This window comes from Chaetodon trifascialis, chromosome 3, assembly GCF_039877785.1.
Source record: "Chaetodon trifascialis isolate fChaTrf1 chromosome 3, fChaTrf1.hap1, whole genome shotgun sequence".
NCBI classification, from domain to species: domain Eukaryota; kingdom Metazoa; phylum Chordata; class Actinopteri; order Chaetodontiformes; family Chaetodontidae; genus Chaetodon; species Chaetodon trifascialis.
Genome location: NC_092058.1, coordinates 7,545,603 through 7,573,107, shown reverse-complemented (window position 1 = coordinate 7,573,107; position 27,505 = coordinate 7,545,603). Strand labels below are relative to the sequence as shown.

Sequence of the window (27,505 nt, the reverse complement as noted above, 5' to 3'; positions counted from 1 at the left end):
GTTATCGATTAACCTTACTATTTTCCTGGTTAATTTAACAATACTTTAGTCTACAAAATGTAAGAATTTCCCAGGGTGACATCTCAAAATTACTTGTCTGAAGAACATTACTCGTTTTATTTTTTCCAACGTGCGTTTCTGCCGAATTTTCCTCAATAAAACATTTATTTTGAAAGAACTTCCGGGATGTATTGTTGTTCCTTACGGCTGTCTTGACTCAACCCCACGGACCATCCCCCATCTGGCGGCTCCTTTCAGCGATACAACGGAGCAAGTCGCTGCTGATGAGGACAATGATTACAGTTTAAAAAAAAATCAAAGGAAGCTGGATTAAATTCTCGTTTCGGTATGTCATTCTTGATACTTTATAACCGAAAAGCAGCTAGCTTAGGTTTGTCGTTGTTAAACTAGCTTAATTTCATAGTTAATATTGCTGAACCGTTACATCTGCCAACGGCGAGAACCGGCATTTTTCATCCAGTGATGGTCTCTGATGCTAAATTAAAATCCACGTCACTGAAAGTTAATCATATTGGGAAGAAAAGTATACTCATTGCAGCCTCTTTGCATCATGTAACCTGCAGTTTTGTACACCTGCTTCATGACACCCCTGTCACATTACCATGGACCAGGATCTGTAGCTATGCGTTAGCTTCACAGTTTGACAGAGGAAAGTACATTTAAGACCCTTTGCAGGAGCTGCTGTGCAGAGCATGCAGTGAGGAGACCCAGCAGCAGAGGCTGCTGGCTGCAGCAGAGGCCAGAGGGAAGGGGGGGGGGGGGGTTTAAAGTAAAAGAGAAAGCTTTTCTCTGGAGGGGGGCTCTGCTTCCTCCACACCAGCACATTTCTTTGATTTATCAGTGAGCAGCTGGTGGCAGATCAGGTCCGGGCTGCTGTGAAGGTGCTGACCTCCATGTGAGTGTGGTCTCTGATCTCTGAGTGAGCTCTGTCCACGGTTCTGAACTCTGATCGCTCATGGGCTGCATGCTGTACAACAGGCTGCTGTGCATCTGTGATGGAAATGTGACATTGAAAGCAATAGTTTGATGTATGCATTAAACAACGCACTGTGCTCCCTCCTCCTGCCTTAAAGGGATAATCCACTCTTTTTACGCATGAAGTTCAGTGTACTCATCACGAGCTGTGCTACTCAGCTTCTGAAACACATCAGACGACACATTTATGTCAGAAAATATGCATCACAGACGGTGGTGAGGAGTTGGAAAGAAGTGGACGCTTACCAAGCAAGTTGAATGCAAGAAGCAATATGTTGTGCTGCATTATGGGAAGTGTAGGACCCTGCTTTGAGTCTGACCATTTTTTGTTTTTTTTTAATTGTCTGTCACCAGACTCCCAACTTGTTGGCAAATAATTGCTGGTTCCAGCTTCTCAAACTGGTTTATAAGGATTGTACTAATAATTGACAATAATAATAATTACGCACATTTCAGTTTTACACTGTAAGTTGGACAAAACACACAATTTGACGACGTCACCAGTGTAGGAAACTGTGATGGGCACTTTTCATTATTTTCTTGCATTTATGCCCTTTTTCAGAAAAATGATTAGAACATTTGTCCTCGGTTGAGCGTAAACAAGCAGTAGAAATGCTGTTTGTTATGAGGAAATCATCTCGTTTCACATCTGATCATCATGAGGGGATCATGTGGGGTCCTCTGAGTGGTTCCAGAGGAATATACACAGTGAGCGAGTGATCTACAAAGGGATTTTTTTTCCTTTCCACAGTTTAGCGCAACACTGCACAGATACTTGAGGGTCATTCATCCATAAGTACATGATTTATTTAGTTTGGAGAATTAATTGTACACTCAAGTATCAGACCTAAAAACTCTCTGCCGTGTTTCACTGGGACGTAGCTGAGGCTCATTCACCGAGAGAGAGGCATGAGTGGATTTGTGTGCGTCTCTGCAGACGTGTTCAAGTGCTTTGATTTGAGTGAGTGCCTAATTGGATTAATTCATGTGACAAATGAGGGACGCTCATTTGATTTGCGGCTCCCGGTTCAACTCCCTCTCTGTTTTTGTGGGCGCAATGACAGATGAGCAGTCATTGCTAATGTAATTAATTAGACTAAGCCCTAAGTCGCTGTCTTTTCCTTTCTTTTTGTGTAAATAATTATGGATTTGACCGTGTAATTCCCAGTGGGCATGGACACCGCTGTTTTGCTTCCAATTCCCATTTGTATTTACAAGCCGGGCATGTCACATCTGGTGCTCACCAGCCCCGCCTGACGTTAGCTGATTCAAAGCAATTAAGCTAAGCTATTCTTTTCTATTAGTCCCTTTTGCCTTTGTGACCAAGAATATGGCTTCAGACATCCTAAGCCTTTCCCCCTATGTCTGGGTTTGGATCCATGCAATTAAAATTTTCATTTTATCTCAGCTCCTCTGAGAGTTACCACCGCACTAAGTAAGTTATAATTGTTTCAAAGTTAACGCTGCTCTGCTGAAAGGTCTGTTAGCATCTGAATATGCAGTTTGGAGCATCTTCTCAAAGCTGCTGTGTGTGATATGGATCCTCCTAAAGCTTCCTGCATGCATGTTGAGATGCAGTAAAGATGCACAGGCCGGGTGATGGGAGCAGGGCTTTGGCTTTGGTCTGAACTGTAAAGTAATTGGAGCCTGCGATAGGATCCTCACAGGGGCTCATGGCAGGCTGCAGTTCCTTAAAGGGCCAGGGGTTTGCCTCCTCCGTCGTGGCTTTAAAGCCGCACAGGAAGTAAGAGATTCAGGGAGTTTGACTCGTGTGGTGGGTGTTGCTGCGATACAGGAGGGAAAAGGACAGAGCTGTCATTACACACCAGAAGGAACTGCGCTGTGCAGCCGTTGAACTGTGGAGCGGAGGGCCAGCAAAAAGAGTCTCTGCAGTGGCAGAGAGTGAACGTCATCCATTGTTTTGTGTCTCCTGGAAGATGACGGACAGGATGAGCCAAAGATGCTCTTTAACAAGCGCTGACAGATAATCAGCTGAAATGAAATGCTACACACTCTCTGTCTCCTGAGTGGGAACAGTGTCACATTTTTCAATTTCTAGAACTGCAGCTAACAATGATTTCTATTATTGATCCACCTGCTAAACTTCCTTGATTGGTTGATTGATCATTCTGTCTGTAAAACATCAGAAAATTCTAAAAAAAAAAAAAATTCCCAGAACCCAAAGTGATGCCCTCAAACCCAACAGTTCAAACCTTAAATGCATTCATGTCATCATAAACTAAGGCAGCGTCTGAAAACCCTCTCTAAATTAGTGAAAGTGGCGTGTACGCTTCTGTTAACAATCCCACAATGCATTGCATTTTCCATTGCCTATATGCCCTGAAATCCTACACACCGGTCCTTTAAGAAAATCAATAATAACGACCTCAGAGAAGCTAAAATCACGAATTTTGGGGGCATTTAAATCACTTTAACGATTAATTGATTATGTAAAAAGGCTTGCTGATTGCTTTTATGCCTACTGACTCGCCGATTGATCATTTCAGGCTAACAGACATCCTGTATATCAGTGATACACACACCATTTGTCTCGGTAGGTGTCGGTTTAGGTTAGAAGTTTGCATTTTTCTGCCATAGCTGATTCAGCAAACCGACCATGAAAGGCAGATCTACAGCAGACATGGGAGTTCTGTTATGGTATGTTTGAGGCGTTTTGGGAACGTTTTCCTGGACACTGATTAGAAACCCCCCCATCCCGCTGTGTCTATAGTGTCTGGCTGTGCTGCACCGTGCCTACAGATCCTGAATCAGCAGAATCTAAGCAGCAGGAGGCTTCATGCCAGCACGGTCCAGCCATGCAGAGCTTTTATCTCCAGCCTCCAGGTCTGATGATGATTTCATGAACAGATGGACAGTTTGGGTTGAGGTCATTCTCAGGATTTCAATACAATATATTCACTTTTTCTTGCCAGAATGCTAAACATTGTGAGGATTTGCTGAATGTCTTTGGGTTTTGGACTGTTGCTTGGACAAAACCAGCGATCTGACTACATCATCGTGGGCTTTGGGAAACTGCGATGGGCATTTGTCATTGTTTTGTGTCAAAATGATGAATCTACAGCTGTGATGATCAGTCTCTCAGTCGATAGAGTTGATGTATAGAAAATGAATCGATTTTTGATAATCGATGAATTCTTTAAGTAGTTTTTCAAGCAAAAAGAGCAAAAATATGATTGTTCCAGGCTCCCAAATTTGAAAATTTGCTGCTTTTCTCTATCTTGCATGATCCCAAGACAAATCTTAAGAGTCCCGAGATGATTAAACCCAGAAAAATGACATTTGTCATACCAAATCATTTGAGCTTTTTCTGACCTTTCCTCTCATATTTGTCATGGTTGACACTAAAGGCTCTAAGGTGTCAGTGGATGCTTTTTAAGGCGTCATGAGACAGAAAAGTGGGGGACCAGTGTTATATCAGTTTAATGAAAGTCAGCCTGGTATGACTGCTGCTCAGAGTTTCGTTGAGCCATGGGATCAGTCGCTGTGATCCTGCGCCGTGTGATGCGCATGCTTCCACTTTCCGGAGCGCCGTGAATCAGCCCGTGTCTCCGGGGCCGCTCTGTTGTAGATGGTGCATTACAAACGCCATCTCACAGCTTAAGAGGAACAAGGAGAGGCCATTAGAGCCTGCTGGCTCCAGGTTTGCGTTGCTCCTCCGAGGCTCAAGCGTGTCAGATTTATAGTGCCGGTGAAGTGCTGTCGAGCCGGAGGAGGAGAGGGGAAGAGGGCTTGATGTTGCCATGACGACGGTCTGTGCGCAGCAGTTGGACCGGCTATGTTTGACGAAAGGTTACGACTCATTTTCATTATCGATTGATGTGCCGATTATTTTCTCTGTGAATGAATTGGTCATTTGGTTTATGAGAAGTCCCTCGTGGAGTTTCATACACAGGCCGATGGGCTCTGGGAAGTTGTCTTGAAATAGTCTAAACTCACCAAACCCCCCCAAAATTATTCTTTATGGTCACGCCTGAGAAGCTGGGTGGGTGTCTGTTTGTGTTCAGAGGCTCCCAGTTTTTACCCAAAGCTGATTTATCAAATCAGTCATGAAAGATGCTTTACAAACATTCCCAGACACTGAGATAAGATAAGATAAGATAAGATAAGATAAGATAAGATAAGATAAGATAAGATAAGATAAGATAAGCTCCACAACAGCTAATACAAGGAAATGAGATTTCTGTCAACTGCTGTTTCCAAACTTAAGTTATCCAAACGGTTCATTTATTTTAGGGCTGCAGCGTATTACTTTCTCCATTAATCGATGAATCACTTTGTCTATAAAATATAAGCAAACGGTGAAAATTTTAATTTCCCGGAGCCCAAAGCAGCATCTTCGTTTCACGACAGCAGCAATTCATCATAATTGGGAAGTTGAACCAGAGAATAATTCGGCGTTTTTGTGTCGACAGTGACTGAAACAATGAATTATCAGATACGTCTGTGTTTAGATTTAATATTGCTCAAATAATCAATCAATCAACTTTATATGCTTTTCATTATTCATACTGCTGTGTGAATCACTCTGTACTGCACGATTGCTTGTGATTCATAGTTTCCAGTTTGCTGACTGAACAGCAGCCGAACACACACTGAGTGCATCACTGATGGTGTTTCCTCTGAGTGGATCTCACTTCTAACAGCCATGAGAACAACAACAGAGGCTTTTTGTGTGTGTGTGTGTGTGTGTGTGTGTGTGTGTGTGTGTGTGTGTGTGTGTGTGTGTGTGTGTGTGTGCCCTCATAGCTTTTAGCAGCTGCAGCAGCTTTGAATGAGTCGGGGGCTTCAATGAGCGCCCTGTCCACACTGACTCTCTGCACTGGGCAGGGGGGGGAAAGAAAGGTTATTGATTGCAGACAAACTGGCACGGAGAGCACAGAGGGTCCTCCACACTTGCCCTTGAGTATCGATTGAATTCTTTTAACCCTGGAGTGTGAGACAGGCTCCACACAGAATACTAAATGCACCTCTACAACCTCACCCGCGCATACAAATTTTGCAGCCATGTTTCTTCTTCTTTTTAACCTCCAAGAGGCATCACATGACAGATGGTAAGATATCCAGTGTAGAGATAAATAGGAACTGGGTTAAGATGGGGGGGTGTTTATTTGTTCTTTTGTGCGGTAAATTCAAAATGAAGTGAAACTTTCAGTCTTAATTCAGTCAAAAGGAAAACACAGACTTAAACATCTGCGATTCCAAAACAGCTGCTGAGGAGGACTGTGAGGTGTGATCTCCTGCACTGATTGACTTGAATTCATATACTTCCTTCCAGTTTCATTGATTTTCAGTATTTGTGGCCCTTCGGCAGCCGTCTAGCAGCTCTGCGGCTTGAGGAATGTTTATTAAGTATCCACCTAAGTGTGTTAGAGCTGCAAGGATTAGTCGATTAATCGATTTGAGAATTAATTACCAGCTATTATGAAAATCGTTTCAGGAAAAATGTCAAACATTTGCTGCTTCCAGCTTCTTAAATGTGAAGATTTGCTGCTTTCTTTGGGGTTTGGACTGTTGGTTGGACAGAAGAAGCAATTTGAAGACATCACTTTGGGAAATAGATTAATCGTGATAATAATGGACTGATTGATAATGAAAATAATCTTTAGTTGCAGCCCCAAACTGAGTATAGAAAGCCTAAGAGTTCAGAATGAATGCTCAGTCAAATTAAATCTGTCTATTTTATTTATTTCACTGTTAATCTTTATTTATAAAGGGAAGTTTCGCTCACAGCAATGCTTTCTTTTCCTGCAGCGGCTCCACAGTCTGCTCTGCTGGAGCAGCTGGGGCTTCAGGGCCTTGCTCAAGGGCACCACAGCAGTGGTAATGAGGAGTCTGGAATATTGAACAGAAGAGTTTGACATTTTGGAAATTTTTTATTTCCTTCTTACCAAAAGTGAGACGAGAAAGTCGACACCGGTCTCGTATCTGCCTGGAGCCAGGAGACGATTAGCTTAGCTTAGCATAAAGGCTGAAAGCGAGGGGGAACAGCTAGCCTCTCTGCCTCTGTCCAAAGATAAAACAAATCCAATCAGTAACAAACATTAAGCTGTTATAGCAAAAACAAAGTACTGAAGTTGTTATTTTAGATAAACTTTAATTTGTTTTGTTGATTTCGAGAGAAAAAACATGAAATACTCACAAAAAAATACAAGTAATAGATTAGAGTGGGGTATTTGGGAAGACCTCGACTCATGACCTCAGGATGCTGGATGTTGTCACTGCAGGACTCAATTATAAGATTGTGTTTTCTATAGAAGTAATTAGACCAGGCATGCAGCCCTTTCAGCCCTTTTTGCCTGCGCAGGGGTCGTATATTACTTCCTGCTATAATGGGATGTAACAGCGAGGTCAAAAGGAGCGAGCCCCGCAGGGAGAAACATGATTAGATGATACACAGATGGTACAGAGTGGGGAGATGAGCGTCTGTCTGCGTGGACACCCTGTCCCCAGCCTTTCGACCGACAGTCCCGCCAGTCGTTTTCGTCCGCTCCGGCGGGAAGCCTCGCCGTCGCAGAGGACACACACCTGCCTGCTCGGATTCATTTCATTCGCGCTAAACAACAAAAGAGCTTTGTGTGTTTGTCCTCAAATGTGTTGAAGCGTTCATTATGCTTTTGTCTCAGAGACAAAACGGTGTCCTCCCAGAATCATATCTCTCCCTCTGCGGATGCTAATATTCTTTTATTGATGCGTAACTCTTTGAAATATTGACGTATTGTTGTCCAGACGTCTTTCACCCACAGCGGAAAGACAGGCAGGCTTCACACGTGGCCTTCGCTGCACATCAGCAAATCTGTATTGATCGAGAGGACACAGCACGGCTGACCTGATGCTGTCTCGTCCCCGTCCGTCCTCCACAGAACAGCCTTATCTAACCACCTGTGAGGCCGTCTCGTCTCTCTGTTCTTCCCGTCTGCCTTCATCATCGTGATGAGTAACTTTCTGTCTCCTTCGTCCTTCCTCTGACCACATGGCACCTCCCTGAGGAATGTGTTTGACGAGGGCGTGCTCTCGGTCTCCACCTTCCTTGCCGCTAGCTAATTATTGATGGTCCAAGGTGTCTTCTCAAGGATCTGTCAAAGTTCAGTCCGTGTGTGTGTGTGTGTGTGTGTGTGTGTGTGTGAGAGAGAGAAGGCGTGCTCCTCCACGGTTGCAGCAGCGACGCTCTTTGAGTTTCAGGTGTCGTTTCTCCTGAAAGCTGTCAGTAATTACTTGGAGTGGAGCTGAGGAGGACGGAGCGGCGGCAGGGAGGACAGACCAGGTTCAGTAAGCTGCTCTGATCTGTAACGACCCTCTGAATGTCTGCTTTTACAGCTTCTAGTTGCACACTTACAGCTGCATTGCTGAATTTTTAGCTGTGAGCTTTTTCCTGCAGGTGCTTCCACGTTAAGGGACGCGTTAACAGGTGATGAATTCTGGCTCGGATGAATGGATGAGGGTTTCTGTGGTGTGAATTTAAAAAAGGCCAAAAAGTCATCTTAGCTTCAGCGGACGCGGACATTGATCTTTGTCTTATCTAATTGAAGGTTATGGACTTTAAAAGGCTCTCCAACGATTTAGCATTGCACTCTTATGACGTTGTCAGACAAACAATATATAGTTTTACAAAAGGATAATAATAATATTAATAATAATCGTTCTAATAATAATAATAGTAATCAAAACTTAATCTTATATATCTTCCAAAAGAAAACCGTCAAACAACAGGAACCATGAAGGTGTCAATCATAAAGACAATAAGAACAAAAGACAGACGCTATGAGAGCCACACGCACACACACACACACACACACACACACACACACACACACACACACACAAAGCCTCTTTTGTTGTTCTCATGAATGAAAAGACAGAGGATCACAGGAAGGTTAGACTACAGATTCATTTTAAGACGACACTCAAATGAAGAGATCGACTCAGCCGTCCCGATCTCAGTTTCTGGATCTTGATCGAAGGAAATCAGTGAACAGAGGGATCGTCTTTCTGCCGTCCTCTTCGTGTATTCACAGGGGCATTTCAGAAGCACACCCTCGGACGTCCTCTGCATGCACACGTTAACGTGAATAAAGCGTGATCAGCCACGGTTTGACTTCACTTTATATTTAGCGTCCAGCTCTGTTGTTGATGATCGGAGGTTCTGTTTCCTGTGCGGATAATCGGCCTCTGCTGATCAATAACACATTAACGGTGCTGTATTAAGGCTCTAGCTGCTAAAAGTAGGACCTTTGTACATGTGTTTAGCCCTGCTTGTGTCCAGAACGTCTGTATTATTGATGATACATGAATATTATAGAGAAAAAGGAATGAGTTCCACTTATTCTACCGTCTGGCTGTCGAGGTTTTGATAAATCGTTTATAGCTGCCTGAAGTATTTATATATCTGATATTTTTCCAAGAATCAAGAGGGTTTTGGATACAGCATCAGCACCTTTTCCTGATCTGTTTTCTGAACATTTACCAACAATGGTCCACTGTTTTATTCATACCTCTTGGCGTATTTGTAGAGGGGAGTTGCACAACAACTGCATTCCTCTACTGCTGGCTATTAAGCAACACCAGGAGAGCCGCTGTTATCAAGGCTTCCTCATCGATAGGAGGATCTTTAGAGGGAGGCGAGATGTTCTTTTAAGCATCATAAGATTACATTTCAGCTGAATCCTCATGTCGATCTGGGCTTTAGGCTTTTGACACTCGCGGATGCAAGGACCAAACGGTCTTCAAGGCCTGCGGCCGCTCGCCTGTATTGATCCCGTTGTCTCATAATCCAGTTGTCTTGACAGTGACGTGAGATTACATCAAACCTTGACGAGCTTCTTCACGTGAGTCAGGTCGGTCTATCTGTTTACACAGCGCCGTGAATTATTGATGAATGTGCTTCTATATATAGGACCTGAATCTGATGAGGGCAGCAACAGCAACGCAGTTTGTCCTCCTGAGGGAAAGAAAAAGTGCCGCATTTGAATAACGTGGCCGAGAGCGACAGTGCAGGAGGCACTGAGAGATGCAGTGGATGTTTACATGCATGTGAGGGTGGAAGAGGATGGAAATCATTCATTGATTGACAAAAAGCTACTATATGACTGCCAGGGAGCATAAGAGGCGATGTATTTTTTTTTTTTTTTTTTCCTTCCTTCCGTCACCTCATTTTTAGCAACTATTTTGGAAAATGTCAGCAGCGTCGGCCATGTTTTTCTGCTCCTGCTGTCTTTTTTCCTCAGTGTGATGGATGAACTGAAGTGCAGCCTTCTGTTCCTTACTTTACTGTGTTTCTCTGTCATTAAACTTTTTATAGAAAAGTTTATATTACTTTCTGGAGGCTTAGTAGTTAGCACACTGCAGTAAAGCATCTATATGAGTGCTGAATAAGAATAGATACAGAAACAAAAACACAGAACCAGCAAGTAGTTTCTCCTTTATTTCCGCTGAGAGTTTGAGGAAGACTTCTCAAAACAAAACGGCACACGAAGCAAGAAAAGTTCGATTGTGAGCAGAAGCTTAAAGTCCATTCAGAGTTAGGCTTAAAAATGTGTAGTTTCTGACAGGCCGCGGGGTGTGCAGCTTTGTTAGCATACAGCACATTGTCTTGATTTCACACTGTGTCACAGCTTTGGAGAACAAGTACGGCTCACTTTGTTTGAAAGAAGACACTTTCCATCACACCGTCTATTATATTGTCCTGATATCTGCTGTGAAAATTGTCGTATTTCTAAGCATAGGCAGGACCTGTCAAGGGACGACTGACCAGATTTAATCACAATGAATGTGGCTGTGAGCTTCAGTTCGTAATTCTTGGGGTTGCGGCTGAAACATCGAGCTCTGATGTCAAGTTCCAGGTTTTGTACGGGTGGATGTTGTATGTCATGACACTATGAAAGAAGGGGAAAACATTCATCACTAAAATGTGACTGAGAGTGGGACATCAGGATATTTTATCGCTGTCATTGTCTCAGCTGCATGCATCTATCCAACCCATCTGTACATCCTCCACCACATTTGTGTTAGCCGTGCTAGCTAGTGTAGGTCTGTAGGTTTGTTGGCTGGTCCAACACTTGTGTCATAACCTTAGTAGTCCCCTAACTTCTCACTTGGCGCCACCATCAGGTCAAAATGTTTGTTATTAACTTTATTTCCTCTGGTTAATGACCAAATACCTGCAAAACTAATGACTTTCCCATCCCAAATGTTAGCATGCTAATACACTGAACAGATGCTAAACATACCTGCTAAGCGTCAGCGTGTTAGCATTCTCATTGTGAGCATGTTAGTCTGCTGATGTTAGCATGTTAGCTCAAAGCGCAGCATGTGCAGCCTTACAGAGCTGCTAGCACGGACTTTTAGTCTTAATACTCATCTGTCAAAACCTGCCGCACTGCTGCCTGTCTGGATTTTAGTCTTTGAGTGTGAGTCTGTCTTCATCATCATCCTCACCTCACCTGTCACCACTGTGCCCTTTTTTTCCATCCTCCGCCTCACCCGTCCTGTCCGCAGCTCAACACTTGTCTCCTCGTGACGGTCGGGCCGTGACATCACGTCAGTCTGGTTGGCAAGGTGGTCGAGCTGCAGCTGAGACCGTGACTGAGGTCCCCCTCTGTTGTTTTTGAATGCGCAACATGTCTCAGACAATGACTGTGCTTTAAATAGTGCTGAAGGAGCGGGCTGGTGAAATGCGGTCGTCACAGTTGCGGATGTGAGGTGGCTGCATTTTATCCCTTCATACAGAGCAGCTGTGTAGGTTAACTTTTGTTCTGAGCTTTATGGCAATTTGTCTAATTATTAATCAAGTTATGGCTGCTCGGCCTTCATGCAAATTCAGAACAGCCTACTTATACACACCCTTCACACACTCAGCTTGATGTTGGCCCCCACCCTGCCTGACTTCTGCTGGAGCCTACTGAGGGAGTTTGCGGTGTATTGAAAGCCTCTTTTATTATCTGCATGGACCAAAATCTTGAAACGCAGCGTTTTTCCCTCCTTTCTTCTCTTCCTGCCTCTCAGAAAACATCCACACTAAGAAATAAGTAAGTAAACTTTTCTAGAGTCAGTTTCCAGAGTGTATAAACCTGAGGACGTCAGCTTTGTTCTTTAAAGAAAAACTGAGCTTTTTGTGAAACAGCGAGGTTAGCCTGGGGGCCGTGTGGCAGAAAACACCTTGAACCCTCTTTGCGATCACTCGGTTTAAATGTCAGCATAGCAGATCACACAGACGTCTCACCGCAGCAGCTCGGCAGTGGCATCATGACCCAGGATTAAGTTATTATTTTATGATCTTAAGTTTGTGTTAAAATGCAGTGTAGGTCATCACAGAGAGGACAGACAGTTAAACCATCTGAAAGCTGTGCCTTGAAATGCCTGAAATGATGCACCAGAGCCTCTGATGCACAAAAATAAAACCATAAATTCCTCTTGCGTGAGCATTTTATTGTAGGTGGATATCTTTACCACCTGAAAAAGCAGGTGTAAATGTCGATTTTATACAGGAGCTTCAGACTCGTCTCATTTTTGAAGAAGCTACATCTGTTTTAAGAAGGCAGAAAAGTATTTCCCAGCCTTTAAAAACGATATCCAGGACTAATAACTCCAGTGATAATACCCACTGTGTGCTGCGATTATAGAAGCGCCTCAGTTTTCTGGGGTTTAATCTCATTTTTAAACGAAACTCTGCCGCCTCCACCAGCTCCACCCAAGTCTGATCATTAAAGCCCTCTACAGCATCTACAGCTCTGCTCATAAACAGCAGCAGCAGCAGCAGCAGCCCACCTACTCCATCCCCCCTTCTCTCTCTGTCCCTCTGGCCTGCTGCTCTGTCTGAGCCATTCAAGCAAAGCACCACAGGATTATCCCTCACTCATTGAGAAACACACACACACACACACACACACACACACACACAGTCGTTCCTGCACAGCGCTCCGGGCAGGAAGATCTCCGATCACGGATTAGTGGTCCTCTTCCTCCTGCTACGCACGCTGATGCTCCGTCAGTCAGAGAGGACGCAAAAAATAAAAGGCACGGGAGGGGAGAAGAGGAGGAGAGGGGCTGACCGCCGGAGGAGCCCACGTGTCTTCTTTTCTCCGAGCTGCAGCCTCAGCCGCTGTTAATGGAGGACTGGGGGTAAGCTTTTGTTGCTTTGGCGGGGGGCTGCGTTCTCCCTCTCTCGCGGGGCGTATTGCCGGTCTTTGTCTCTGGGTTTGACTCTCTTGACGTGTTGGTGGTGCTGGCTTGCCGCGGTGCGAGCGGTGAGGCGTTTTGGAGCCCGTGCGCTTGTGTTGGAGGGATGGGGATTCCCAGTGCTCTTCAGTCTCATTGCATGTTTGTGAGGATCTCTGACGGCAGGTTGCACTGATGAAAGAGGAGTGAGGAATGAATCACAGCAGTGTGAAGGTGATAAAACCTTGGAGTGTGCTGCCAGTGTTTGAGTTTCTGTGTGCGAGTGTGAGAGTCGCTTATTGTTTGTCTGTCTACAATGAGTAACTCACAAGATATTGTGCTTTAAATTAGAAATACAATCAGATCCATGCTGTTATTTCTGTCACAGTTTTATCAAAGTGGAAGAGGCTAGTCAGCGGCTGTTTTCTTACACTGTAATCTGCCTTTCCGAGAGCCAGGCAAAGGGCTATCCTGAACAAAAGCCCCCTCTCGGTATGTAGCTAATGGATTAACCAAGCATGATAAACACCCACTCATGCCGTGCTCCACGCTGCATCCGGTGGAGGCATCTGTTCTGCCCAAAGCTGCAGGTTTTGACCACTGTGCAGGTTTCCCTCTGTTAACTGGATTCTGGATTCTCCTCACTTTCCTCTCTTCATTGTCAGATGTGTTGCTCCATCCGTCGGTCCACGGTTGACCCAAATACCCATGCAGCTCCCGCCCCTCCCCCTGACCTCCCACCAAAACACATCACTGCTCCTTCTCTTTCTATTGTTTCATGTGTGTCTCCTCTGCATCAAGTCCGTCTGCATCAATGGCTTTGGCTCTTTGAGGTTTTTCATCAGACAGTTTCTAATCAGCTGGCGGTGTCAGTTAGAGCAAAGAGACAGAAACATACAGCACACAGACAGTGCCGACCTGGAACAGTGATGTTTCATGAACTTTTGTGACTAATTGTCACAAAATCTGTAAATATGAAGCCACAACCAGCAGCCTGTTAGCTTAGCATAAAAGCTGGAAACACAAGTCAGGCTCTGTCCAAAGATAACAAAACTCTGCCGACCAGCACCGCTAATTAACACGTTGTACCTCAAAGTTGCCAGGTAAGCTGGAGAGGAGGTTATTGCTCACAGCCAAGTAATAGTTTGGCACATAAACCCTGTGAAACCACAACCCGTCATTCCCACTTTCCTGTTTTTCTGCCCCTAAGACAAACAAACTGTGGAGGTGCTGGGAATCAGACTTTTTTCCCTTCAGACAGAATCAGGCTAGCTGTTTCCCCCTGATTCCAGTCTTTGTGCTAAGCTAAGCTAACCAGTTGCGGGCTGTGGCTGCGTTTACCTTACAGACATGAGAGTGGCATTTATCTTCTCCTCTGCAACAAATCAAATAAGAGATTCACCAAAATGTGATGAATTTGTTATTCACCGGAGCTCAGATGACTCATTCTCAGCATATTTTGATTGTTTTATGGAGCACAATGGCAGAAATGACCTCGCACATCGCAACCGATACCGGCTCTGCATAGAAAGGCTTTCACGGTGTCAGGAGTTTACTGATATTTGGTATTCCAGCAGCAGCTCACTGAAAGTGCAGCTGGCATTTCACTGCGCTGATAACAGTGTTTTCAAATAACTCTCCTCGTTGTTTTGTTGTCATCTCATGCTTGTCATCCAGTTCATTTGCATCCCTGCTTTGCATCTTATCTTGATCTGCTCTTTCTGTTCGTCGGGTGTGTTTTGTTTTGTGTTTGCCTCACCTGCACACATTCATATCCTAATTTTTTTTGCAATGCATCCTTTTTTGTTATCTCGCTGTTGTCTCACTTCACTGATTTATGCTTGTGCAGCTATCTAAAGTAAACCAAATGTGCGGGCTTTTGTTATCATATCATAGCAGGGTTGTGCCGTTAAAAGTAAGGTTTCAGTAAAAAGAGTGTTGCATTCATGTGCAGGTGGGCGGCTCTCATATCCAAGACTTAAAGGAAAATTCAAGTGTTCCTCGACCTGAGTCATGTTCTCATACTTGTAGAGCTCCAGGAAACATGATGGACTCCAGCAGAAACACATATATCGAGACAAGGAGTCTGGTATCTGCTGAAGTAGATCACTGTGCAGACAGCTGCAGTAACTCAGCCAGGAGCTACTTTTTATCATTTTCTTCCTTTGCACAAATATAGATCATAGCTGCTTTAACTACATATGACCAAAGTCAAACCGAGTATAGCTTCAAAGCTGTCAAGCTGATGATGATTTACTCATACAAAAATTATATTGTGTGCTTTACGCGATGGTGACGTGAACAGTAACGGTACTGTCATGTCATTTTGAATGACCTAACAAATATGCAAAACCAAAATCAGGCTAATCCTTATCATAAAAAAACAGAAATCTGACTTTTTTTAAAACTCTAATGAGGTATTTTTTCTGTTTATGTGGTTGAATGGGATTAAAAAGTGAAAACAGATTTGGAGACTCCAAAAGACGTCGTTACCAAAGGCTCCAAGGCTTTATGAAGCTGTAACAATAAACGTGATTGGCCGTGGTTAATTACCTCTTAGCCCATCATAATTTCAGCACGCTGTGTGAGCTTTGGCACGGCAGCCGCTGTTGAAATTGCAGTTTGGGTTGTGAACTGAACCTGAACGGGTGGAGGTGAGCGTGGCACTGATGAGGCTGCAGCAGCACCAGGATGACGTTCACGTTGTCTGTCTGTCTTTGGTGGTTTTCCAGTAATCACCAGTCCCTGTGCAGAAAGATAAGTAGACACGCGGACAGATGTGGACTTTGTAGTCATTTTGCATCTCATTCTGCTTCCCCTGCATTCATGCTGCATCTCTTTGCAGCTGTTCTGTGTCTTGTTGCTTCCCTTTTGTGCTCGTTTCTGTCTCTCTCTAGTTGTTTTGTGTCTCTTTAGCCTCATTTCAATCAGTCTGTAGTTGATTTTTGCCTCTCTTTGTGGTTATTTTGCCTCTATTTTTGAGCCTCTGGATGCTTTTCTGTGCCTGTGTACTTCTTTTGTGCGTATTTGCAGTTGTTTGACTTTCCAAAACAAACAGCAGTTCGGGACCAGGGCCTGGATGGATGGATGGATGGATGGATAAATAAATAAATAAATAGTTTTCATATCTTCTTTCTCCTCTGTCATAGGCCGCCTTTTTCTGTCCTAATTTCAGTGTCATCATTAGCAATCATGTCACAGCTGTTCATTGCTGCAGCAGCGTAAGGTGTTCCAGTGAGGCCTCGGGATAATGTTAGTCGACTTGAATGCGGGAAGATTACTCTGCAATTAGGCTGCAGTGCTCTGACAGCGGGTGAGTCAGTGCCCCTGAAAATTACTAGCCAGTCATTAAATGTATTGGCAGAGTCGCCTCAGGGGAGTAGAGAGAGACACACCCGGAGCACTCACGATGCAGGTTATGAGGGTGATTATGGTTTTGTAAGTACCAGAGCGCCTCTGATATCAGTACGTGCAAAGTAATAACCTCAGCTGGTGAACTTTTGATGGCAATCACTGATCTCGTCACCTTTGGTTGGGACTTTGTACTTTATTCAGCGATCTCATCCACGGTATCTGTTCGCGACGTGAAAGCAGGTATAATTATCACGATTTAAGGACGTGAGCTAAAGCAACTGTTTGATTGGCAGAACAGTCTTTTATTAAGCAGAAAATACTCAATTTAATGCAAATTTGATGCAAATTTCATACGATCATGCAGCACAAGCACTTTGAAGATGCTACATTGGACTCTTGAATATCGTGAGGGGCATGTATTTCCATGTTCTTACACTTTTATAGATTGACTGACAGTTGAATAATGAATCAGTCATGCAACATCAAATTAATCAGCTATTTCTTTCATAACCAACGAATCGTGATGAATTTTCTTACCAAACGTTCATTGGTTCCAGCGTGTCAGTTGTGAGAATTTTCTGCTTTCTTATGTTTTGTACGATTGTGAAGTGAATCTTTTGGGGTTTTGGACTGTTTGGACAGATGAAATGAGCAATTTGAAGGCGTCATTTTTGGCTTTAGGAGTATGCAACAGGCATTTTCCATAGTTTTTCAACATTTTATTGACGATTGATCGAAAAACAAAAGGCAGGGCCCTAGTTTCAATATGCTGTTCATCAGCCATTGAGTTATCATAGTCATCTATTGTCCGTTAAAAAACAGCTTGATTTGTATTAATTCTGTGTGGTTGGTAATCTCCTCCATAAACCTTTCATGTGCGGTGCCTTTCTCTCATTGCATAAACGTTTTGCATCCACTTTGAAATGTATGACACAACATTTACGGGTATTATAAGAGCATGAACAAAGCATCTAGATTAAGACTGATACTGTCATCACGAGCTGCAGCAGTAAGCATTTAATCTGTTCATGATGCGCTGAAGCAAACAAAATGCACAAGCTCGTTTTGAATTGCAACGTCAGAACTGCGTGCCGTTCGTTTTGATGGCGTGAGACGATTATTTTAGCGAATAATGCCAGAGACGCCGTATATGGAAACACTGTTTGCAGCTTCGAAGCATATTAAGAATGTCATGTTTGTGCATCTCATGTCTGTGTTTGCACTGCTCACAGTTAACACTCCTCCGTGCTCCTCCTCTCTCCCAGTGCATGAGGAGCGTTACCCTGCCGCAGACCACCACAGCCTGAAGCCACCCCGCCAAATCTGGGACCATGTCTGGAGCCTACGACGAGTCCGCCATCCAGGACGAGACCACAGACAGCTTCTGGGAGGTGAGACAGCAGGGAACGGTGTCTGACAGATTAAACCTAGCTGGGAGCCGACGCTGTCTGGTGATGAACTCTCACTGAACCTGCTTCGTCTGGGAGGCGCGAAGAAAGATCTGTGGCCTCATTTATCAACAGCACGTAGGCACAGAGTCACACGCAACCGCGAGCTCAATCCTACTCATAGAACCCAAGTTATCAAGGTGTGATTGATCACTGAGCACCTGCTGCTTCATCCGCAGATCTGTTGATGACACTGACGTTGTGGTGCCATTGTTTAGCCCTATAAATCTGGTCCAGCCTGCGCTGTTGAGTGTAACCATCAGGGGACTTCTCTCCAATGACTGCCGCTAATTCTTTCATCTCTGGATGGTGCTGAAGTGGCACTCCACCTCCTCCTGTGCCACCGATGTCTCTTTTGTGAGCCGCAGTTGTTTTTTTGAGCACGTTCAGGTCTTTTTTTCCACCTCTGGTAGAGCTCGTATTAGAGATGACACTGTTTGCAGCGTCTTTTTTGTTCCTGAACAAGCAACAATCTTTGAAGGTTTGCTTAGTTTTCTTCCTCACTTGCTTCTCTTAAGTAGGTTCACATCTTAGGTGCTATGTTTATGTTCTCATGTTAAATATCAACCTTCTTGTCCATACAGGAAGTTTTTTATTTACAGATTAGATAAGATAAATGGGGCTTGAACCTTTGCAGTCATAGTTGGCTTCCACATAACTATCGATATGAGCTTGTTAAAGCCGTGTTACTGCTGTATCTGCCTGCGCCTACACTGCGCAGGTTTTTTAATGCACTGCCTAACTTCCAGACTGACTCACACAGCTTTAGAACTGGCAGACAGGCCTGCATCAACTATCACAAAATGAAGCCATCTGCTGTTTGTGTCAAGCAGCCGCTGCTTGTAGTAGCAGACGGTTTGAGCTGCAAATCACACGAATCCAAGTCATTTGACAGAAAATGGTTTTAAATTGAGGCTTTCCTGTGATTGCTAAAATGTCTCCTGCTGCTCGTGTTGTCCCACGTGGGACCAAATATGTTCATGCAAGTATACTCTATGTAAACAAACAATAAAAACCATCTGCAAATAGTATCTGAGGACAGGTTAACAGATGAACTGCAAGTAACTCTGACTGTGATTATCGATTGTTATTCATTTTCTCCATTAACCTTGTCTGATTAAAAGACCAAACCCTAAAATATCCAGATTACTGCCACAAAAGACAAAGAAAAGCTGCAAATCATCAGGGAGGAGGAGGGTGTTGGTCTTGTTATCAAAATAGTGGCAGAATTGATTTATTGTTTTAGCTCTTTTAGCTTTAGCGTTGAGTTTCACCCACATGATTACATCACCAGCAGCCTTTCCTGAGCACCGACCATCCAAAGTAATTTGAGCAACAAGTTCCCAGAGGTCCATTCATTATGAATGAGAGCTGGTGAGTGTTCACAGTGTTCAAACCAGGAAAAAGCTGGACACATCTTAAGCTACAGATAATATCGACTATCATGTCGCTGTGTGTTGAGATGCTGTGCGTGTGACGGATGGGCTCAGCGAGTATTCCAGGCAGAGAGACGCATTGTCGCTTCATACGTTCAGAGTTTATAATCCGTTTCCTCTCAGGCTCGGCTGTGTTTCATCCTCTTCGTGTTTATCCTCCAGCCGGGTGGTGCGTTCAGGAATTAGCTGGAGCAGCAAAGGTGCCTGTTTCCAGCGCACAGTCACTCCATCACAGTCACTCGTTGCATTACGGTGGAGCCGCTGCAGCGCTGCCTGCTGATCGCTGACTCGGCTGGCTGCTGATGAAGCGGGGGGGGGGGGGGGGGGGGGGGGCGGTGTGGGATGCAATTATTTGTCCTGCAGCTGCTTTCATTTGGTCCACATTTGAGATTTGTTGAGTGCCCCTTTTCACCACACTCAACAAATCACTCAGCAAAGATGCAGGCCTTTTTTTCTCCGCCATGAAGGTGTGAAACGAATGCAGAAAGCCGGGATTTTAACCTTCTTCTCTCTCTCACTGTGTGCCTTGGGAAAGCTAATAGCTCTCTGGGAGGTTCCTGCTCCGGCGTCTGTGGAGAGTTGTAAATTATATGACATTAACCCATCCTCTGCTTTCATTGCATAACTCCACACACAGCAGTAATCTCTTCCCTGCTGCACCCTCCTTTCTATTCAATGCATCACCTGCAGGCTGAGGGAAGAATTCCTTTTAAAGGCGACACCTCACAGATGGATTTTAACGACAGCAATACAGCAGGTGTCTCAGTAACACAGCACTGCTATGACACTATCTTCAGCCAGGACAGAGATAGAGATCTTATGATAGCAAACTTCTTTCCATCTCCACCAATCAGAGCCTTTAGATGATCTTACTCTTCTCCAAACAGGAAGTGTATTTGTTTCTTTTGGTCCAAACCAGGTCAGGCTTTATGCTAAGCTAAGCTAATCACCAGCAGTAGATCAATACCTGACCCCGTATTGATTTCCAAGAGAGCGCAGTCATATAAATTTACACAAAGTAACCTGAGACGTTGTTTTTACGTCAGGTTGGGAACTACAAACGAACAGTGAAGCGGATTGACGATGGTCACCGGCTCTGCAATGACCTGATGAACTGCATCCAGGAGCGTGCCAAAATCGAGAAAGCCTACGCACAGCAGCTGACTGAGTGGTCCAAGAGATGGAGACAGCTGGTAGACAGAGGTAAGCGGTGTTTCACACTATCACAGTATCTGTGGGGGTTTTTCCTGTTTCGATCTGATGCCACACCCTCTTTCCTCCACCAGGGCCTCAGTACGGCTCAGTGGAGCAAGCTTGGATTGCGGTGATGACGGAGGCGGAGAAGGTGAGCGAGCTTCACCAGGAAGTGAAAAACAAGCTGGTCAACGAGGACTTTGAGAAGGTGAAGAACTGGCAGAAAGACTCCTACCACAAACAGATGATGGGAGGATTCAAGGAAACCAAAGAGGCAGAGGAGGGCTTCAAGAAGGCCCAGAAACCCTGGGCCAAAAAGCTAAAGGAGGTGAGGAGGTGTCTTTTTTCCTAAACGTCCATTCAATGCCACATTTTCCCTCAGCTTCAGCTCCCAAATTCTCCCATAATTCTAGATGTTACATAAGCAAAAAAATAATCATCAGATCATCATGCTTGTGTTTATTTCTGATAGTGATTTACATGATCAGTGCGAAAAAAAGTGTCATCTTGTTCTTTTAGCTCGAAGCTGCCAAGAAGGCCTTCCACATGGCCTGCAAAGAGGAGAAGCTGGCGTCCATCAGAGAGTCCAACAGTCGGGGGGAGGCCTCTGTGACCACTGACCAGCAGAAGAAACTGCATGAGAAAGTGGACAAGTGCAAACAAGACTCCCAGAAGGTGAGAGCATCAGCTGTCGCAGCGCTAACGGGCCCACGGGATCATCGTTATGCAAACGTTGTTTTCCACAATCAAGCCAAAAGCAAATCAGCTCACAGGCTATTTTAAGTCGTCAACTGTTAATGTGTGACTGCATACCGCACCTCCCCCTCCACGTTCCTCCCCCCACTACTCCAACATTAGCCGTTCTGGGCTGAACTGGACTTTGACGGCCTTGACCTTCACACTCTTGAAACAAGATTCTTTCTCGTGCTTAAATACACATTTATTGTCCTTTTCTAGGTTAAAGGGATTCACATGCGACCGCACATCATGTGTCACTGAAGCATCTGTCGTCCCTGCAGCAGTGAAAATGTCGTATATCATCGTTGATTCCAGGCTGAGTTTGTTGCATGTGTGTATGTCATCACCCAGGCCAAGGAGAAGTATGAGAAGGCCCTGGACGAGCTGAGTAAGTGCACTCCTCAGTACATGGAAAGCATGGAGCAGGTGTTCGATCAATGCCAGGAGTTTGAAGAGAAGAGGCTGAGCTTCCTCAGGGAGGTGCTGTTGGACGTCAAACGCCACCTCAACCTCACTGAAGACCAAAGGTTTGAGACGTTTAAAACGGTTAATATGAGGAGACGCAGCCATCGGCTGATTGTTACTCATTCGCTAAATCCTTGCTGTCTTCTCACAGTTATGCTGCAGTGTACAGAGAACTTGAACGCACCATCACATCAGCCAGCGCGCAGGAGGATCTGAAGTGGTTCAACAACAACCACGGCCCCGGCATGCATATGAACTGGCCACAGTTTGAGGTACAGAAATACTCATACTCATATCATAAATGGAGACGTGCAGCCTTCTGCAGCAGGTTAGCTTAGCTTAGCATAAAGCCTGGAAGCAGGAGGACACAGTTTGTCTGTCCAGAGGTAACAAAGTCCATCTAAGTTAACTAATTAACATGTAGTTTGTTTAATCTGTATAAACCTCAGTGGTGCAGTTGTGGAGGAAGTATTCAGATCCTTTACTTAAGTTAAAGTACTACCACTCTGTAAAAATACTGTGTTTCAGGTAAAAGTCCTTCATTGTATGTACCCTCAGTATAATCAGGAAAATGCACTTAAAGTGTTAAAAAACGTGCTTAAATAAGGGCAAAGATTACTTATAAAAGTTAGATACCAAATGTAGAGCTGACAAAGTGGTAATATAAAAAGTTGGTTCTAAACATTGAGATGAGATGAGCATCATATGATTATTAATGCTAAAAAGTAGTTAAATGTGACATACTGAGTGATACCGAAAGTAAAGCAAACTAAACTGTTCGTGTTTTGTCTCATGTGTTGCAGGAATACAACCCAGACCTCACCCATAACATCGCCAAAAAGGCAAAGAAAAGCAGTGACGGGGTCGTGCTGACTAACGTCACAACAGCAGTAGATTACGCTCAAGGTGGAGACAGAGGAAGGTAAGACCAAACACTGACATATCTGATGTTTTTAATCTTATTGAACAGGCTCTTATCCAGATCATCTTCTCATGTTCGTCACATTCTCAAGTCATCACTGTAAATCCTACGTTTATTTTTGCATACTGTACCTGGTATAATCAGTGATACATATTTCATATTTGTTGGTATTCGTGTAATTTTGTATGTGAGCCTCTTATAAATAAGTAACTATTATCATCTTTTATTACAGCTACACAAATATACCTGCTAGTGGTAGACATAATAGAAGTCCCCCAGTAGTTTTAATGGTAATATTTACAGCAGCAGTACAAGTGAGTGATAGTAGAAATACTTTACAACAAAGTAGACACAGTAAAAGAACATAAAACTTGCTCAGTGGCAGTAATATTCACAGCAGAGGTGACGTTAGAGCATGATAACATTTCGCTTGCAGGAGTGAAAATGAATGTTCTGCTGATATGTGTAATGTTCAGTGTCAGCAGCTACGAGAAGAACCAGGCGCACACGGCCTCTGCAGAGTGGTCGGACAACGACCAGACGCCGCCGAATTCAGGCAACGACACCAACGGAGGGTCGAACCCCTTCTCCGAAGACGTGGCCGAAGGCGTGAGGGTGAGAGCGCTGTACGACTACGAAGGCCAGGAGCAGGACGAGCTCACCTTCAGAGCAGGTGAGCGGGACACCTGCTGACTCCACTGGGTCACTGAGTACGCATGAGTGCAGTTTAACACAACAAATGCAAAATATTCATATGGAAAAAAGCTGCAAAATGTTCACTGTCAGCATATTTAATTTGTTTTTCCTGCAGTATCCACTCCTGACAGCTAAAGCATGATCAACGATTTCATGGTTGTTTCGCTAGTTGTAGACTGTAGATCTGGCATGCTTAGCTCAGTACCACAGATTTCTTGTATTACTTGACTTCATCAAAGCTAATTCCTGTCAACTATCCTGATATGGGGAAGTGTTGAGTCTTTAAATCAGCAGTTATGATGGATCACAACAGAAATCCAGCTGCAATGCAACAAAAACATGACCCCTGTTTCCAGACTTTATGCTACGCTAAGCTAAGATAAGCTAAGCTAAGATAACCAGCTGCTGGCTGTAGCTTCATATTTAACAGACAAATATGAGACCAATATCAGTCCTCTCATCTAACTATTGCCAAGAAAACCAATCTGCCTGCTACCAAAATGTCAAAATACTCGAGTGACCAAAAATAAATGTTCCCATCTGGATAATAAACCCACACAGGCACAGGGAGAACACGCAGTCTCCACACAGAAAGGCCCAACATTAAATTACATATACATTGGTAGAAAATGTCATTTATATTTAAAAATGTTTATGTATCTTGATGAAACTAGCCACGTATTTTGCCTTCCATACTACAAGGCCTGGATGGGGTGAATGTCTGATACTCATATTGTGTTTTTGGTGGCGTATTTTGTACGTTCTTGTTGAGGATCCATGTTAACATTGACTCTATTAAACCACTGTCCTCCTGCTGTATGTTTCTGTCTCCTTTCACCACTAAAGGGGATGAGCTGACGAAGCTGGAGGAGGAGGATGAGCAGGGCTGGTGTAAAGGTCGTCTAGACAGCGGCCAGCTGGGTCTTTACCCGGCCAACTACGTGGAGCCGATCTAACTGTCGGAGGCGAACCCAGACTGAACCGTCCAGTCGTAACTGCACATTGCCAGAGACTTGAAAGCAAAGCTTCCTCTTCCTGTCGGGCACAGTCAGCTGTCTTCATCTCAGCACTCATCACAGAGAAGACTTTACTGACAGACGCTCTGTTCAGGATCACATCATCTCCAAATACTGCAACTGAAGCAAAATATTTTAGCCTCTTTGGTGTGTAGCTGTGTTTGATTTCAGATGTGATGCTAACATGCCATACAGTATGTTCTCTCATCATAATATTGATATGGTCTTATCAGTTGTGCCTGGATAGCCAGAACAAGCTATGATGTGCATTTCATGTATATATTTTAATCTTTTTTTTTACAGTCTGGATGCTTGTACAGTTTTTTTTTCTCATTTGATACAGTGTTTTCTTTGCTTTGTGAGATATTTACGTGTTTAGAATAGAAGGAATGGTTTGACATTTTGGGAAATGGACTTACTCGATTTCTTCTTGAGAGTTAGATATGAAGATAGACACCACGGTCACACATTTTATTAAGGTACACATATTCATCATTTCACTAGCTGAATATCAGTGTGAATATTAGTAGCATATTGGCACTTTATTAGTCATTATAAGCACTTATTAATGCCTTTTTCTGGGGCTTAGGGTTATTAAAGGGATAGGTTAGTAAGGAGGAGGTTATTGTGGGAAAAGTCTTTGTTAATGACCTGAATAAAACATCAAGAAGTGTGTTATAATGACAGTATGCTAGTATATGCATGCTAATAAGCAGCTAGTTAAAATGGTGAACATGTGTACCTTAATATAAAGTGTTAGCGACACCACTCTTATGTTCATACTGTAAATATGAAGCTACAGCCAGCAGCTGTTCAGCGTAGCTTAGCTTAGCTTAGCATAAACACTGCAAACGGGGGGAAACAGCTAGCCTGGCTCTGTCTGAAGGTAACAAAATCCATCTACCAGCACCTCTAAAACTCACCAATTAACAACTTATATATCCTTTAGTTAATCCAGACTGAAGACACTGAGCTAACCAGCTGCTGGCTCTAGCTTCATATTTAGCGTGTGGAGATGAAAGCGGTATCTAACTCTTGTTAAGACAGCGAATTAACATATTTCCCAAAGTGTCGAACTATTCCTTCAGTCGTTTAGTTGTTTTCCTGCTGTGCTCCGCTGTCGCTGAATTAGCATTTCGACATGAGATAAAAGTCACTGAGCAGCGCTTCTCTTTGAAATGGAAATATGTCCCCTCCCAAACCGTGCAAGGATTGTTTACATTAACCTCGGCTGTTTCTAACAAGGTGCCTGTTCTAACCATTACCTGTCACCGAGTTCCTCCTCCCACTTTGTTTTCACATCAGACTGTTTTAATTATGCAGGCGCCATGAACAAAAGCCACCAGGAATACAAACTCACAGCTGTTTTGTACGGAGATTAGCTTCATTTCAGGTTTAATTTATTTTTCTGTTTCTGCAGTTAGTGTGTTTACTTTGTTTACTTTGGATGTCAGAGACTCGCCATCGTCAGCTTCTTATCTCTGTGATTATGTGCATGCTGATGCTCCCACACTGATCGGTGTGGCACAGCCTCAATTCGTTTCTTCCAAATTATTGACAATTTCTTGATCGAATGAAAACTCTTATCAGGAGGACAGTGACGCCATTGGTTGGCATAGTCAGTCCTGATTGGTCTATTTCACTGTGTACCAAAATACATGCTGTTAAATATCGGCTCCACACGTCTTTATGGTTAAATACTTTGAAAATCTAAATCAAACTTTCTTCAAAGATGAGTGCATGTGGTGGCGCAGTAGCTGTTATATGAGACTGGTTTGTCACTCCTGGTTACCACAGGTGTTGGCGAAAACTACACCCTCGTCAGTGAGCGACGCCGGTGTTCTCTTACTGACGCAGACAGAGAAAGCTGCAACGAGGACAAGAAAGCAGAAAGAGGATCTGTCTCTGAAATATTGATGAGACGATTTGGCTTTTCTGCTGCAAGAGAGAGGGTCCGGGAGGGAAACGTCGCTTGTTTCTGCTTCTGTATGCTTTTTAAAAGGTGTTGTTCCTTGTAAGAACTGGATTCAGAGGGGTGAAAATACATATTGCCTTACTAAAATCTACCACCCTGCCACTCCAAAGACTCTTAACCATCAGTGAACGAGAGCCCTCTTTGTCTGATCGATGATGATATGAATTTACAGACTTACACATCTTAACTTACTTCAACTGTGTCTGAAACAGAATGGGACTGTTCAGAAGTGAAAGCAGACGTGTGAAGCTACAACTGCAGCGTCCACTGTGAAACTCCTGTGATGCACTGACGGACGGTGAATCATATTTTAAAAAGATCCTCAAATGCTCCTTTCTTCTCCGCCCATTGCTCATGCTGGAAACGTTGATCTGCAGTGTCGAGGAAGACTTTGTAGAAGATTAGAGGGCATTCTCTCTTGTTTTTTCCTTTTTAGCATAGTCGGCCTAATAGCTGTAATTTCCAAACTGTAGTGCCTGTTCATCTGCATAAGCAAAACAATAAAAGACGTCATCGGAAAACTCTGAGGCACGTGAGACTCTGTAATCCTGAGGCTGAGGTGTGAAGCTGCATTTCAACTTAAAACTTTGATTTGTTAACATTTATTTTGTCATTTGACATTTTTTTTATGCCATATAAATGCATACTTTCACAGAAAAGTGCAGTTAAAACGAAACACAGCTAATACCAGTCAGCTACACAGCTAGCTAAAGCCGAATCCTGCTAAAGCTCGCTACAGATAGCCACAGCTCGCCTTGATTGAAGCCTCTAACTGAGGAATAAATTGATTAATAGAGGCCTGGCAGCCCTGGGGAGCTAAGATCGTGTTAAATTAGTCAATAAATAAGGCAAAAGCTACATACAGTTTAGTATAAATACAGCTAAACTCATCCCACTAACAAGCTAACTAGCCTAACGTTACCGTAGCAGAGCAACAGTAACTGCCAGATCAGCCTTTGACTCGAGGAATTCACAGTTGGATGTGATCAAGTTAATTTAAAATCACCTTTTTAAACATATTAAGGTGTAAATTAGATGGAAAGCTGAAGTTTTGATTGTTGATACTGTGTTTTCCCCTCCACTGTATTTTTTTG

General features: G+C 43.7%; 1 protein-coding gene across 2 annotated transcripts; it reads left to right on the top strand.

Annotated features, from left to right (window-relative positions):
* The first annotated feature begins 196 nt into the window (after positions 1 to 196).
* On the top strand, positions 197 to 26,929 carry pacsin1b (protein kinase C and casein kinase substrate in neurons 1b). Of its 2 annotated transcripts, none has more exons than XM_070959870.1 (10): positions 197 to 346; positions 17,787 to 17,912; positions 20,452 to 20,608; positions 20,692 to 20,927; positions 21,119 to 21,274; positions 21,689 to 21,864; positions 21,954 to 22,074; positions 22,606 to 22,724; positions 23,201 to 23,397; positions 24,267 to 26,929. In XM_070959870.1, the coding sequence occupies exons 2-10, from the start codon at positions 17,853 to 17,855 to the stop codon at positions 24,374 to 24,376; spliced, it is 1,332 nt and encodes a 443-aa protein (XP_070815971.1). In that variant the 5' UTR covers positions 197 to 346; positions 17,787 to 17,852; the 3' UTR covers positions 24,377 to 26,929. The 2 variants fall into 2 exon arrangements, with proteins under 2 accessions (XP_070815971.1, XP_070815972.1); XM_070959871.1 differs by lacking the exon at positions 197 to 346 and adding an exon at positions 13,036 to 13,131.
* Positions 26,930 to 27,505: the final 576 nt, after the last annotated feature.

Coding starts and splice junctions, on each gene's coding strand:
- pacsin1b (XM_070959870.1), top strand. CDS start 17,853: ATGTCTGGAGCCTACGACGAGTCCGCCATCCAGGACGAGACCACAGAC. Junction 20,609..20,691: donor GAGACAGCTGGTAGACAGAG/GTAAGCGGTGTT, acceptor TTCCTCCACCAG/GGCCTCAGTACGGCTCAGTG. Junction 22,075..22,605: donor TGAACTGGCCACAGTTTGAG/GTACAGAAATAC, acceptor CATGTGTTGCAG/GAATACAACCCAGACCTCAC.